Genomic DNA, 15,312 nt, shown 5'->3' on the forward strand with positions numbered 1-15,312 from the left:
ACTGCCCTAGTGATAAGTGCTCATTTTACGTATATTTGAATATCATTTTAAACACTTATTTGACTTATATGCTTGCATTTTTTTATCATTTTATCCCCAAAGTAATTGATTTAGTAAGTACTTAGTTTTAACTTAGAAATAGTATAAATATTATATATTTCATGAGCTTAACTTGGACTTTTGATGCAGGGAAGAAATTCATGAAGAATCAAAGTTGCAGAGCGCTGAGCACCCAAAAAGGGGCGCTGAGCGCCCAAGTAGCTGAAGAAACCCAATGCTGAAGGAAGCAGGGCGCCCGACGGCCTCTGATGCGCACCCAGCACCCTGTGACCGCCCTAAACACTTATTAAAGGGTAGAAACTCGATTTTTGTCCGATCTCTCCCATTCTCTTCGATTTTCTCCCAATTTTGGCACCATAACAGAGCAAGGGAGCTGGGCTTCATGGAGGAGGGGTCTTTGGGCTAGGATTAGATGGATTGGAGCTTCAAGATGGTGATGACAGCCATGGGAGGACGGTGACAACCTCCCGGAAGCCATGGAAAGCTTCCATGGTCGTGGTTACATCGTCTCCTCTTGGGTTTCAGTTCTTTCTTCCCTTTCTCTTGTAGTTTTTGTTTCCTATTTGTGTATTTAGATTGTATAACTTGACTCTTTGATTGTTCTAAGTTTGTTCATTGATGTAAGTGGAAATCTTTCATGTATGGTGTTTCTCTTTGTACTTCATGCTTCTAACCAATCAATTGATAATCAAAAGAGCTTCACTAATTCATAAATAGATCGAGAGGTTGATATGAATTAGTGCATGCTTAGTTCAGTGAAAGTAGACCGCCTATGTCTTAGGTCACAATTTGTGTGTTAAAGTTTTACTTTCTTCGCTTCAAGTATTGATTGTTTGTGTTAGATTTCTATGGACTAGCATGAGATCGGGAGATAATTGTGGGTCCGGTTTAAGAGAGAAACCACTCAGTGAACTAGTTGTCCTAGAATGAGAATATCTTGGGTAGGAGCAATAGTGGATTTCCACGTGACAGGTGGGGTTCTGAGTTCTAACAGGAGTTTCCGGAGTGACAACGGATATTTGCAAACCTAGGGTGCCTTGTCTTAGGATGAATTGGTCATTGAGAATGTCTTTGAGAGATAACTCGAACTATATTATTCATTTTGGATTTTCTAGATGGTAAGGAATTACGTCTAGGAATTTCAACTGATAGATTCACCTAGGCTAGAGATAGTTGGGTGGATAGCTCTCGACATCATAAATGACATGAACCATTACAAAAGTGTTTGAGTTGAAAGCAATTAGAGGATTAGGTGACTGCATTCTAAATATCTTTTCTTCTTTGTTACCTCAGTAAATCTTCTTTTACTGTTTTCTTTTATATTCAAAAACCACAAAAACAATCATCCTTTTATCCGCTCATATCAATATTTAACTGGTGGAACTGATGCTCACACAATCTCTGAGGACGATAAACCCGTATCTGCATTACTATGATTGAATCGTAAAGGTTTAGCAAAAAACAGTACAAACAACGAGAAAAAAACTTTTATCACTTAGTCTGAATAATTTAATTTGTATCAGCTAACCTTTACCCTATCAGAACTCATCGCATCACATGACTTCTTCAACTATCACCATTTAGCAAACTATTTCTATTCTATTCCCACTTGCCAATTTTTAAACACTCAACTGTTTTCTATATATAATCCAGTGGCGTGCATAGCCATAATCGTCCTTTTCAACAACATTGCTTTCTTGACTTTTCTTTGTTCTGGAAGCAAGTGTCAATATCCAATAGGAGGAAGAAGCAGCCCACGATCCTAGACCAAATCAAACACCCCAATTTGACAACTACCCCGTCAACCCCATTTTCAACTCCCACTCTTTTCTCTCCTTCTCTATAAAATGTTTAAGATCATGATCCACTCCCAGATTCCATTCTTTAGAGCTGTTACTAGCACCATTAATCCATTAATCTTTCAAAAGGTTCATACTATAGTTCATAGTGTCAAGAACATTCTAAAAGCAGAGTTGTTTTTTGTTCTTACATGGCTCATTTGGTTTATGATGAAACTCCTTCCTTTGGAGGCTCACACCATCCACTTGGTCAACAAGATGTTCCATTTCCAACCACTTCGAGTTCCTTAAGGATTCTGCGCTTACATGGCAACTTGGACATTTGGATCCATGAGGCCAAAAACCTCCCCAACATGGACATGTTTCACAAGAAAATAGGGGACATGTTTTCCATGTTACCTGGGAAGCTTGGAAGCAAAATTGAAGGTTCTGGAACCAGTGATCCATATGTCACCGTGTCTGTGGGGGGTCCTGTGGTTGCTAGAACTTTTATCATCAGAAACAATGCCAACCCTGTTTGGATGCAGCATTTCAATGTCCCAGTTGCACATTTTGCTGCTGAAGTTCACTTTGTTGTGAAGGACAATGATTATGTGGGCTCACAGCTTATTGGTGCTGTGGGGATTCCAGTGGAACAGTTATATAGTGGTACCAAAATAGAGGGTCTTTTCCCTATCCTTAATGCTAGTGGGAAACCCTGTAAGGCTGGGGCAGTGTTGAGTTTAACCATTCAGTACACTCCTGTTGATAAGGTGGCCCTTTATAGTCATGGAGTAGGTGCTGGTCATGATCTTCAAGGTGTCCCTAATACATACTTTCCCCTTAGAAAAGGCGGCGAAGTTACTCTCTATCAAGATGCTCATGTTGATGAAGGTTGCCTTCCTAGTTTGAAGGTTGATGGAGATGTGAGTTATAAGCATAGAAGTTGTTGGCGTGACATCTTTGATGCAATAAGCCAGGCACGTAGATTAGTGTATATTGTGGGTTGGTCTGTGTACTACAATGTTAGTCTCATTCGGGATGGTAGTGGCGAAAATGCTCGAACTTTAGGTGACCTTCTTAAAGTCAAGTCACAGGAAGGTGTGAGAGTGCTGCTCCTTGTGTGGGATGATCCTACTTCTGGAAGCATGCTTGGGTATAAAACGGTAATGAACTTCAAATCACCTTACTATTCTCATATTTAGTATTCTAACTCTATTTCCTTGTTGTGGGATAACATTTTTGTTTTGTTGTAACTCTATTTCCTTGTCATGTCTTGCTGATTTTGCTTAGTTTATACATGTATATCTCACAGCGGAATTTCTTTAGCTAGAAATTCATTTCTTGCTTAGGAAATATAAAATATCACAGACGCATTCCTATTCTTTAGATTCAAGTAGAACTATTAGATGCAATATCAGGTTTCAAGGAATTTTGTGCACTGAGCTGCTTAAGGTTTCCAAGGATGTTACTTTTATCCTGTATGCATTGATCTAATGACATACCTAGATCAAGGATGGGTCCATCTTTTGTGTTCTTGAAGTGAAAGAAAGTGGTCCAAAGAGTTAAAGAAGGCAACATAAACAGCCCTCTTATTTCTGTCAGAAGAGAAGAGTAGCACCTCTAAACAAGTACCAAATCCCATCACATCAAGAGTCTTTCACTACAGAAACCCCATTACAATTTGTATCTATTGCTCAAGTGTTATAATTGAATACTATTTTTCATAATTCATATTTTAATAATTGAAAGCATAGTCTAAATAATTGATTATTTTGAATCCATAAAAACTAATTAAATTCAAATAATAATTCAACCAGCATGAACATGGCTGTTTTAAAGGAGTTTGAGTTTTCATTCTGATAATTGAAAATAGGTTTGTTGATTCTTGTTAATTTCTCCTTTTGAAGGAATCTAAAGCATAGTCTAAAAACCTTATTATAACCATAAGTCATTTGAGTCCTGCTTTGTTGCAGTTCCATATTTTGGTTTTCTTTTGATGTGTCTGTTTCATATTCAGGAAGGCATGTCTACTGTACTTGGGTTACTTCTTGAACCAGACATTAATCTGTATTAAGCTGCTTACTTCTTCTGTCATCGAATTCCTGTGATATGTAGGTTGGAGTTATGGATACTCATGACGAGGACACTCGCCGCTTCTTCAAGCATTCTTCAGTACGAGTGCTTCTTTGCCCACGAGCTGGTACTAAAGGACATAGCTGGGTCAGACAACCGGTCAGTTAGAAATTGATTATTCATGATTTTGTTTTAGTAATGTAGTTGTTCAGCTATAGATATTTTTACTCCATGTAACCTTCTTAGTATTTTGTATTTAATAAAGGTAGTGTTTTGCTTAATTGTTAGGAAGCTGGAACAATCTATACCCATCATCAGAAGACAGTCATTGTTGATGCTGATGCAGGTCAGAATAAAAGGAAGATTGTAGCTTTCATCGGAGGTCTTGACTTATGCGCGGGCCGATATGATACGCCAAAACATTCTCTCTTTAGGACTTTGCAGACAACACACAAAGATGACTTTCATAATCCTAACTTTGAGGTAAGTCGTCCATTTTTTCTTTCCAATTTATATTTGAGGATATTCATATTGAGTGTATATGTTGGGGGAACAGGGCTAGGAATCATATTTTTCTATTTTCATTAGTATCATCTGCATTCTTAAGGGAAAGGGCCACCTTTTCTTTTTCAAAAGGCACATAAGAGTTTTGTGGTTACAAATACAGAATCAAGTTCAAAATTCACAATGTTGACCTCTACATTGTAATTGCTTTATTTGTATACTAAACAGGGGCCTGTTACTGGTTGTCCAAGAGAACCATGGCATGATTTGCACTCCCAAGTTGATGGTCCGGCTGCATATGACATCCTCACCAATTTTGAGGAGCGTTGGTTAAGGGCATTAAAAATGCATAAACTTCAAAAGATAAAAAGTTCACAAGATGATTCATTACTAAAAATTGATAGAATCCCTGACATTGTTGGCATTGATGAATTTCCCAGCCAGAAAGAAAATAACCCAGAGACTTGGCATGTTCAGGTATCATTGACTGTACAAGAAATAATAATTCTTGCTCCTTCTGAGAATCTTTTTCAATATCAATGATGTTTCTGACTATTTACTACATTCATCTAATTGAAGGTCTTCCGTTCAATCGATTCCAATTCTGTGAAAGGATTTCCTAAGGAACCAAAAGATGCTATAAAAAGGGTAAAGTAACTTGTTCCTCTTCTGAAAAATTAGCTTGTTACTGCAAAGGAGAGAGCTAACAACGTCTTTCTTACTTCATTGAACAGAACTTGGTTTCTGGAAAGAATGTAATGATAGACATGAGCATACATTCTGCATATGTGAAGGCAATCCGATCCGCGCAAAAGTTCATCTATATTGAGAATCAATACTTTCTTGGCTCATCATATAATTGGGATACTTTCAAAGACCTCGGTGAGTATTGAGCTACAAAACCAAAGTTAAAAGAACTTTCTTAAGCATAACAAAAAGAATAAGAGTGAGATAAGTGAATATTGTGAAGTTATCACTATTCAATACCAGCAAAAATGTTACAAAAACTTCTTTTTAATAGACAATGAAGTGGATCCATAATTATACATATTGGCATGTCATGGGAACCGGTTTTGTTCTAATTCAACTTGGGAAGTTTGTCAAGCTTGATGACAATTTTAGGAGGGCATAAAACCCAAGTCAATTTTGTACCTAAGTTTCTAATTATGTGGTTAATGTTTTGGCTTTATGTTTTAATGTTACAGCTATTACAGCAATCATTGACATTGTTAGTAATCAAGCAAGTGCTGTAGGCACTAGGCAGTGCTTTTTTAGACTATGAAACAATTGGGAAGCAGAAAACTGAAAGTATAAGGGAAAAAGAAAAGCTCCCGTTTAAAACATTTCAATAAACAGCTGTTTTAGTATAAGTTGCAAAAGGTATCCTTTTCATAATGATTTATTTATTTCCTTTATTGACAGGTGCAAACAACTTAATTCCAATGGAAATTGCGCTTAAAATTGCCAACAAAATTAAACAAAAAGAGAGATTTTCTGTTTACGTAGTCATTCCTATGTGGCCTGAAGGTGTACCCACAGGTGCATCTACTCAGAGGATTCTCTTTTGGCAGGTAGGCTTCCTTTACCAAATATCACTTGAAATGGATTCCATATGTGATAAACCACCAAATTCTTTACTGGCTAGATGATAGACTTATGTATTATGAAGATTTCTGTTCAAATATTGATCCCATGCCAGAAGAAACTCCTGAGTTTTTTGTGCTTATTATTGAATCACCTCGAAAGCATAACTGCATAAGTATAGCTTTGCATTGCTGGAAATGCTCCTTATATTATGCATGCTGCCCGTATCTCAAGTCGATTGTATCATGTTCATAATTTAAAAGGAAAAAGCTTCTATGGAGTTTTTGTTTAAAATTTGCACTTAAGAGTATTATATCCATCCTTAAAATAGTATGAACCTCACCTGCAAATGTTGATTTTGGCAGTTCAAAACAATGGAAATGATGTATGAAACGATTTACAAGGCCTTACAGGAGGCTGGGCTTGATAATGAGTACGAACCACAAGACTACTTGAATTTCTTTTGCCTTGGTAATCGTGAGCTCCCTGATAATGGAAACATTGCAAGTGCTGCAAATCCTACTGGACAAAAGACTCCTCAGGTTCTTTTTAACTTTCTTGAGTAAACATTGTGTTTTTTCGCACTCCCTATGTTTTATTCTGTTGGTTATTTTAAAAATATAGTATGAGTAGAAGAGAAGAACGATAGCAGAGAATTGGGAGCATAAAGCATATTTTTATTCAGCAGCATAGCAACTGGTTTTATACAGCAGAATCACCAACATAACATTCAAATTCAAAAACATAACAACTACTAGATGAAAGCCTAAAAAATAGAAGCTGAAACAGCTCTATCTTATCAGTCAATAAGACTGTTATTTTCCTAAATAATAGCATAAAATTAATCTTCTGCTGTTTGTTTATTTCAAAGTCAATCAATCAACACTCCTCCTTGACTTTGGAACTGCAAACTCCAAGCTTTTGCCTCAAGAACTCAAATCTGGATTTTGGAAGTGCCTTGGTTAGGATATCAGCTACTTGATTTTCTGTCTTGCAGTAGATTAGCTTCACTTCTCCTTCCCTTTGAACCTCTCTTAGAAAATAAAGCTTTATCTTGAAGTGCTTTGTTTTTCCATGAAACACTGGATCATTGGATATTGCAATTGCAGCCTGATTGTCCACCAAAATCTGAGTGCTACCATGTTGTTCCATATGCAAATCTGCCATGATTTTCCTAATCCAAAGAGTTTGATTCACAGCAGCAGCAACAGCTACATACTCGGCTTCCGCTGTAGACTGAGCTATAATTTCTTGCTTTTTAGAACACCATGAAAAAACTCCAGAACCAAGAGTAAAACAATAACCAGAGGTGCTTCTCATGTCATCAACACATCCTGCCCAATCACTATCAGAATAACCATGAAAGCTGAAGCTTTTTACTTGCCTGTATCTTATTCCATAATCAGTGGTTCCTCTAACATATCTAAGAATTCTTTTTGCTGCTTGAAAATGAATTTCACTTGGACAATGCATGTACCTTGATAGCAAACTTACTGAATGCATGATATCTGGCCTGGTACTTGTTAAATACATCAAGCATCCTATTAAGCTTCTGTACAGCTTTTCATCAATCTCTTCAGCTCCATCTTCTTTGCAAAACTTCTCCTTTTGATTCATTGGAGTAGCTGTTGGATGGCACTCTTCCATGTTGAACTTCTTGAGGACTTCCTTTGCATACTTTTCCTGACACACAAATATTTCATGTTGCTTTTGCTGCACTTGCATACCAAGAAAGAATGTCATCTTTCCAAGATCGGTCATTTCAAAGACATCTTCCATTTCTTTTTTAAACTTGTCAATCATCTTCTTGCTACTTCCTGTAACAAATAGATCATCAACATATAGAGATAACACAAGTATATCTTCATCCACCTTTTTAACATATAAGGTAGACTCACTTAGACTTTTCACGAAGCCTAAGCTTTCTAAATGTGTATCAATTCTGCTGTACCAAGACCTTGGTGCTTGTTTTAAGCCATACAATGCCTTCTTTAATCGATAAACCTTATCTTCTTGTCCTTGAAGAACAAATCCTTCTGGTTGTTCAACAAAAATTTCTTCCTCCAAGTATCCATTCAAAAAGGCTGATTTGACATCCAATTGGTGTACAATCCAATCATTTTGTGCAGCAAGTGCAAGCAGCAACCTTATTGTATCCAACCTTGCAACTGGGGCAAATGTTTCAGAGAAATCCACCCCAAACATTTGGGCATAACCCTTGACAACAAGTCTTGCCTTATGCTTGTTCACAGAACCATCAGGATTAAGCTTGGTTCTATAAACCCACTTGACTCCAATGGCTTTCTTATGATTTGGTCTGTCCATCAACTCCCATGTCTGATTTTTTTCAATCATTTTCAGCTCCTCCATCATTGCATTTATCCACTTTTGATCAGTTGCAGCTTCTTCATATCCAGCAGGCTCCATGACAGCAAGATTGCACCTTTGATAAACTTCAGAAAGTAATCTTGTTCCTCTGACTGGTTCATCATCCACATCTTCATTCTCCTCCTGGAATTCAGATTTATTTTCATCTTCCCAACTCCAGCTATCTGACTCCATGAATTTAACATCCCTACTAACAATTATTTTATTCTGATGTGGAAAATAGATCCTGTAGGCCTTTGAAGTTAAGCTATAGCCTACAAAAATCCCAGATTCTGCTTTCTTGTCTAGTTTGTCTCTCTTTACATGAGGAATGTGAGAGAAACACAAGCAGCCAAATGTCTTCAAATTAAGCAATTCAGGTTTGTAACCATACCATGCTTCAAACGGTGTTCTTCTTTGTAAAGCTTTTGTTGGCAGCCTGTTTTGCAAAAATACAGTAGTATTTGCAGCTTCTGCCCAGAATTTCTTTGGTAGCCCTTTGTCATGAAGTAAGCATCTAGCCATCTCCATAATTGTCCTATTCTTTCTTTCTGCAACACCATTCTGCTGGGGGGAGTAAGGTGCTGTCAGCTGGTGTTCTATGCCTGCATCTTCACAAAACTTGTTAAATTTTCCTGAGGTATATTCAGATCCATTATCAGATCTGATCATCTGCAATTTGCACTTGCTCTGAGTTTCAACCCAAGCTTTGAACTTCCAAAAGATGTCAGCAACTTCAGATTTAAGCTTCATAAAATAAGTCCAGCACATCCTTGTGTTATCATCAATGAAAACAATATAATACTTACTGCCATTCAATGATGGTGTGTTTATGGGTCCTCCAACATCTGTGTGAACTAATTGTAACTTTTGTGAAGCCCTCCATGCCGTACTTTGTGGAAATGGGAGTCTTGACTGCTTTCCATATTGACAGGCAGCACATGTTGGAAGATCTTCTTCTAATTCCGGTAAGCCTTTTGCAAGATTGTTCTTCTTCATGAATATTAGAGCGTCATGATGGAAATGACCCAATCTCTTATGTCAAAGTATTGTACTGTTGCTAACTTCTTTGTGCACTGCAGCATGTTCTAGGTTCATGAGATCCAAGACAAACCTTTTGTCTTTCATTTGAACTTTGCACACTTCTTTGCATTCTGGATCTTTGATCTGGCAGTGCAAGTCTTCAAACAGCACCTTATAGCTATTTTCCAGCAACTGAGCAACACTCAAAAGGTTTTGATCAATTTCAGGAACATATAAAACATCTGAAATTAATTTCAGACTTGTATGGCTTTGAATTGCCACTGTTCCTTTTCCTTTTCCTTCAAGATAAGCTCCATTACCAATTTTGACTTTAGAATTTTTTTCTTTAAACTCTTTGAAGAGTTCAAGGTCAAAAGTCATGTGGTTTGAGCAACCGCTGTCTATGAGCCATTTGGTGGAGCTTTTGGCAGCAAAGCATGTTGCTGCAAACAATTGTTCCTCTTCTTGTTGATCCTCAGCAACCTTGACTTCTCCTTGTTGTTGATGAGACTTGCATACCTTTTCCATGTGTCCTTGCTGGCCACACTTGAGACATTTTGCATCTGGCCTCCACCAGCACCATTTTGGTTGATGATTTGTCTTTTTGCAGTGAGGACAAGGTGGAGAAACCTGAGTATTGTTTTTCTGGTGGTACTTGTTAGAACCTCCAGGCTTGTTAAAATTGTTCTGCTTCTTCTTCTTGTTTCTTCCACCGTTGTTGTTTTGCAGTTTGGCTTGTAAGGCACCCTCTGTAGTTCCTTCTTGCCTCATAAGCCTTCTTTGCTCTTGTGCTTGGAGTGCATGTAACACCTCTGCCAAAGTGATCTGCGAAAGATCCTTTGTGTTCTCCATGCTTGCTATAGAAGCTTCATATTTCTCAGTGACAGTTACAAGGATTTTTTGTACAATCCTGGAATCAGGAAATTCAGTGCCCAACAACCTTACCTTGTTGGCAATGGTGAGCAATTTGTCTGAGTACTCTTTAATTGTCTCTGACTCCTTCATTCTTTGTAACTCAAATTCCCTCATCAAGTTCAACACCTGCATGCTTCGAATCCTCTCATCTCCTGCATATTCTTCCTTCAGGTAGTCCCAAATTTCTTTGGGAGTTTTGAGTGTCATGACTCTGGGGAAGATCGTTTTTGAAACGCCAGCAAAAAGACAAGCTTTTGCCTTTGCCTTTCTTGTTTTTCTCTCCTTGTGACTTTTGATCTGAGCCATGGTAGGATTATTCGGCAGCGGAAGTATTTCATAATCCTCTTCCACGGCTTCCCACAGATCTAAAGCATCTAGGTAGGACTCCATTCTCACAGCCCAAAGGTCATAGCTTTCCCCATCAAAGACAGGAGTAGCAACATGTGAGAAGCTTGATCCAGCATCCATTTTACAGGTCCCTCAAGAAGAGGGCTCTGATGCCAATTTGTCGGTTATTTTAAAAATATAGTAGGGGTAGAAGAGAAGAACGATAGCAGAGAATTGGGAGCATAAAGCATATTTTTATTCAGCAGCATAGCAACTGGTTTTATACAGCAGAATCACCAACATAAAATTCAAATTCAAAAACATAACAACTACTAGATGAAAGCCTAAAAAATAGAAGCTGAAACAGCTCTATCTTATCAGTCAATAAGACTGTTATTTTCCTAAATAATAGCATAAAATTAATCTTCTGCTGTTTGTTTATTTCAAAGTCAATCAATCAACATATTCCTCCTGATCAAGTAAGTTTATCTTTTTTGTTTGTACATTGGTAACTTAGGCACTCGCTCAAAAGAACCGGAGATTCATGATTTATGTTCATTCAAAGGGAATGGTAGTGGATGATGAGTATGTGTTAATGGGTTCTGCAAACATAAACCAGCGATCCATGGAAGGCACCAGAGACACTGAGATTGCAATGGGAGCATATCAGCCTAAACATACTTGGGCAAGCAAGCTATCTAAACCTCGTGGCCAGGCAAGATTTTTAAACTTCAGTACCTTTTTACTAGTAAAAAAAATCAGAGAAAAAGCATGTTAGATTTTGCTGAAACTTAGAATGAATAACACAAGTGATCAATCGTAATTTATTGGTTTGGAGTTAACTTATCATGCATATATTGCTGAGTTGCTGACCATAAACAATGATGTTCTGCGTAATGTGAAATGAAAAACAGAAAAAATGAAGGTTTTTAAATTTTGTGCATGTATTGTAATTTCTAAACTTCACAAGAAAGGGTCTTAACTCTTAATTAGCTCTTAATGTTTCAATGTGGTGGTGGTTTACATATAAGTTTGTTTTCACCTGCTATCATAATTGAATGAATCAATTGGATTTCATCTCTAACTAGGAGAATTGTGTTTTGTGTGTGTATGAGCTCAGGTGCATGGTTATAGAATGTCATTGTGGAGCGAACATATAGGTGCTGTGGAAGAATGTTTCCATCGACCAGAGAGCCTTGAATGTGTAAGGCGTATCAGGTCATTGAGTGAGCATAACTGGAGACAGTATGTAGCTGATGAAGTTACTGAAATGAAAGGCCATCTCTTGAAATACCCTCTTGAAGTTGATTCAAAGGGCAAGGTGAAAACTCTTCCTGGCTGTGAGACATTCCCTGATGTTGGAGGAAGCATAAAGGGGACATTTATAAAAGTCAAAGAAAACCTCACCATCTGATTCTGAACATTTTCATCCATTTTATTTGAGTTCTCAAACTCACTGTGTGTTTGCTTGCATTTTTTTGTGTGTGTACAGAATCACATACAGTGAATAAAAGCTACTAGTTTTAGCTTTTTATTTATCAAGTTTATAGTGGATCCATCGCCAACCAAATTTGTACTCAGTCAATAATAGCGCAGTCAGCTTTTACAGCTTGTTCACAAGTTATTTAGGATCTTTTTTATATTTAATTGGAGCAAAAAGGCTTTGATTGTACCTTAGATGTTAATTTTTTTTTGCTATTGTATCCTACTTCTGTGAATCATGGAGCATAGTGGACCACCTAACAAGAGCTAGCCTTTGTATGTGCTTCAAAAATCTCAAAATATCTGAAGACACTGCAGTTTTGCTTATACTTTGCTTTGGGTTGATTTTGAATCCAAAAGCTGTTGGTTGAAAAATTTTCAAACGAACAAACCACTTGGGAAATTGGGAAATTGGCGAATCCTACGCAAATGCGATTCTTGTTAGGGTCTCACACTCACATCCACAAAAAAAAGAAATGTGGTATCATGTGACGTATCAAATGAAAGTTATTACGACAGTCCAAAGAGCTTTGGCCCTACACAAAAAGAGATACGCGAGCAACAAGTTACCTAATCGTTGGAATCGCTGTCTAGATTCTCATTAGTAGGCCTTTCTAATTCTCTCTCTGCACATAAATGTAATCACATAATATCCTCTCCACATAATTGTAATCTCACAATCCTCTACATTATCCTAATTATATAAAGAAACCCTTGTACCTTTATAAACACGTTCATCTGAATTTTTGAGGCAAAGCAATAAACCTTTTGTCCGACTTTATTCTTGACACATTTTTTAGGGGAACAATTTTATGTTTAGTTAAAATGTACAACTGATTAATTTTATCAGAAAATAATACTAAAAAATAACATTATAAGAAAAGTTGTTTAATTTTGCATGTGTCCTTCCTGATAAGAAATCCCAATCTCTTTGAAAACGAGATTGTTATTGATTGAGAAGACTCTTCATCGCACAATGGTTGCAGAAGCATGTGAGCACGACTGTTTGATTTCCTTTCCCTTCTTCCTTCCTGTTTCGTAGGCATCATGGCCTTTTCATTGACAATAAAATATGAACCGACAAATACACGTTTCATGGCACCAACATTAAAAAAAATTAATTATGATAATAATTTATGGGGTTCATTTGGATATTTTATCAGTAAAAAAGGAATAACATCTAGTTTTATTAAATTTAATTAGAATCGTGCAAGCTATGCACCATTGATTAATGTCCAAAAAAAAAAAGATAACATGTGCAATGCTATTGTCAACTTCCTATATATGCGTGCGTAGAGAAGCATATGAGAGGAACCAAATCATAAGATTAACGTTGTAGAGTGAAAAAAATGGGTTCAGAAGCTAACAATGGTGATCAGAATCAGAATCAGCTCAAGTTTCTGATCTACGGTCGAACCGGTTGGATTGGCGGTTTATTGGGCAAGCTCTGCGATCAGCAAGGCATCCCATACGCCTACGGTGACGGGAGGCTGGAGAACCGGCCGTCGCTGGAGGCGGACATAGCGGCGGTGAGTCCAACCCACGTGTTCAACGCGGCGGGAGTGACGGGTAGACCCAACGTGGACTGGTGCGAGAGTCACAAGGTTGAGACCATTCGAACCAACGTGGTCGGAACTCTCACGTTGGCTGACGTGTGCCGCCAGAGAGGGTTGATCCTCATCAACTACGCCACCGGCTGCATCTTTGAGTATGATTCTTCTCACCCTCTCGGCTCCGGCGTCGGTTTCAAGGAGGAAGACACTCCCAATTTCATTGGTTCCTTCTACTCCAAGACCAAGGCCATGGTTCATATCATTTCATTAGTGTGTGTTTTTTTTTTTATTGAATTTAGTGTGTGTTTTTTAGAAACTGAATCAATTCTCACATGATAAAATCACTTTTTTTTATAAAATTACTTACAATTTGGTCCTTATATTTTTGAGAATGCGTGATTTTAATCTTTTTAGTTTCAACTCACCACTTTCAAATTTTATGTGAAAATGAGATAAGTAATTTTAATGAGCAAAAAAATAATTGTGATCAAAGTCAACTTTTTTCATTAATTATCTGATGACGACGAGTTAATACTTAAAATTAAATTTATTCAATTTTAAAAGTAGATGACTTACTTGGAGCAATTGAAATTATATGGATTAAAATCACATATTTAAAAAATTATAGGGACTAAATGTACAATTAAACATTTTGATTACATAGTAAAATCACTTTTGAATAATAATATACAATTGTTTTGGAATGATCTCGACGAATTGATTATAGTCTCAAAATCAATTATGGTACAAGGTGCAAAGAGTATTTTGTTGAACATAATTATGGGATTTTGAAATTGAATTCTTTTTTTTCACATTTTTTTTCATAATTAATTTTAATCAAATCAATTTTAACCAAGATCAATGCACTCTTTAACCAAATCAATTAGTAACAATCCAAGCATATACTTGTTATACTAATTTATTGTTGTGTGTGACAGGTAGAGGATCTATTGAAGAACTACGAGAATGTGTGTACCTTGCGAGTGAGGATGCCAATCTCCTCTGATTTAACCAACCCTCGCAATTTCATCACCAAGATCACTAGGTATGAAAAGGTTGTCAACATCCCCAATTCGATGACCATATTGGATGAGCTTATTCCCATCTCCATCGAGATGGCCAAGAGGAATCTCACTGGTATCTGGAATTTCACTAGCCCTGGTGTGGTCTCTCACAATGAGATTTTGGAAATGTATAGGGACTATGTGGATCCGAATTTTACATATAAGAATTTCACTCTTGAAGAACAAGCTAAGGTAATTGTTGCTCCCAGAAGCAACAATGAGCTTGATGCGTCGAAATTGAAGAAGGAATTCCCTCAGCTCTTGTCCATCAAGGATTCCCTCATCAAGTATGTGTTCGACCCAAATCACAAGGTTGTAGCTTGAACAATTCTATTGTTAAGTTACTTTTTTCATTTTTATACCTACTGCTGAATTCAATTTCTGGGATCTGACCATGGATGTCATTCTCCATTCATATGTATTGGTGCAGATCTCTTATTTTGGTCGAATGTTATATTTGTATTGACTACCAAATGAATAATTAGTTGTGACCCTTATAAATAGTGCATTCTTGCCTGCACTTATATATGATGTTCATGGGAGAACTTGATTTACTATATTATTATTTAGTTTCATGCA

At 37.1% G+C, this 15,312-nt stretch overlaps 2 protein-coding genes across 4 annotated transcripts; both read left to right on the forward strand.

Moving 5' to 3' along the window:
* The first annotated feature begins 1,790 nt into the window (after window positions 1-1,790).
* Window positions 1,791-12,352, forward strand: LOC130741137 (phospholipase D beta 1-like). Of its 2 annotated transcripts, XM_057593940.1 has the most exons (11): window positions 1,791-3,004; window positions 3,957-4,073; window positions 4,203-4,397; window positions 4,647-4,895; window positions 4,998-5,066; window positions 5,153-5,300; window positions 5,841-5,989; window positions 6,368-6,544; window positions 9,248-9,337; window positions 11,152-11,349; window positions 11,755-12,352. In XM_057593940.1, exons 1-11 carry the CDS (start codon window positions 2,051-2,053, stop codon window positions 12,046-12,048), a joined length of 2,640 nt encoding a protein of 879 aa, XP_057449923.1. In that variant the 5' UTR covers window positions 1,791-2,050; the 3' UTR covers window positions 12,049-12,352. The 2 variants fall into 2 exon arrangements, with proteins under 2 accessions (XP_057449923.1, XP_057449924.1); XM_057593941.1 differs by lacking the exon at window positions 9,248-9,337.
* Window positions 12,353-13,374: 1,022 nt separating this feature from the next.
* On the forward strand, window positions 13,375-15,287 carry LOC130741139 (bifunctional dTDP-4-dehydrorhamnose 3,5-epimerase/dTDP-4-dehydrorhamnose reductase). Of its 2 annotated transcripts, none has more exons than XM_057593943.1 (2): window positions 13,375-13,939; window positions 14,608-15,287. In XM_057593943.1, the coding sequence occupies exons 1-2, from the start codon at window positions 13,466-13,468 to the stop codon at window positions 15,055-15,057; spliced, it is 924 nt and encodes a 307-aa protein (XP_057449926.1). In that variant the 5' UTR covers window positions 13,375-13,465; the 3' UTR covers window positions 15,058-15,287. The 2 variants fall into 2 exon arrangements, with proteins under 2 accessions (XP_057449926.1, XP_057449927.1); XM_057593944.1 differs by having other exon boundaries at window positions 13,383-13,921.
* Window positions 15,288-15,312: the final 25 nt, after the last annotated feature.

The sequence above is a fragment of the Lotus japonicus genome, chromosome 2 (genome assembly GCF_012489685.1).
Source record: "Lotus japonicus ecotype B-129 chromosome 2, LjGifu_v1.2".
Taxonomy (NCBI): Eukaryota; Viridiplantae; Streptophyta; class Magnoliopsida; order Fabales; family Fabaceae; genus Lotus; species Lotus japonicus.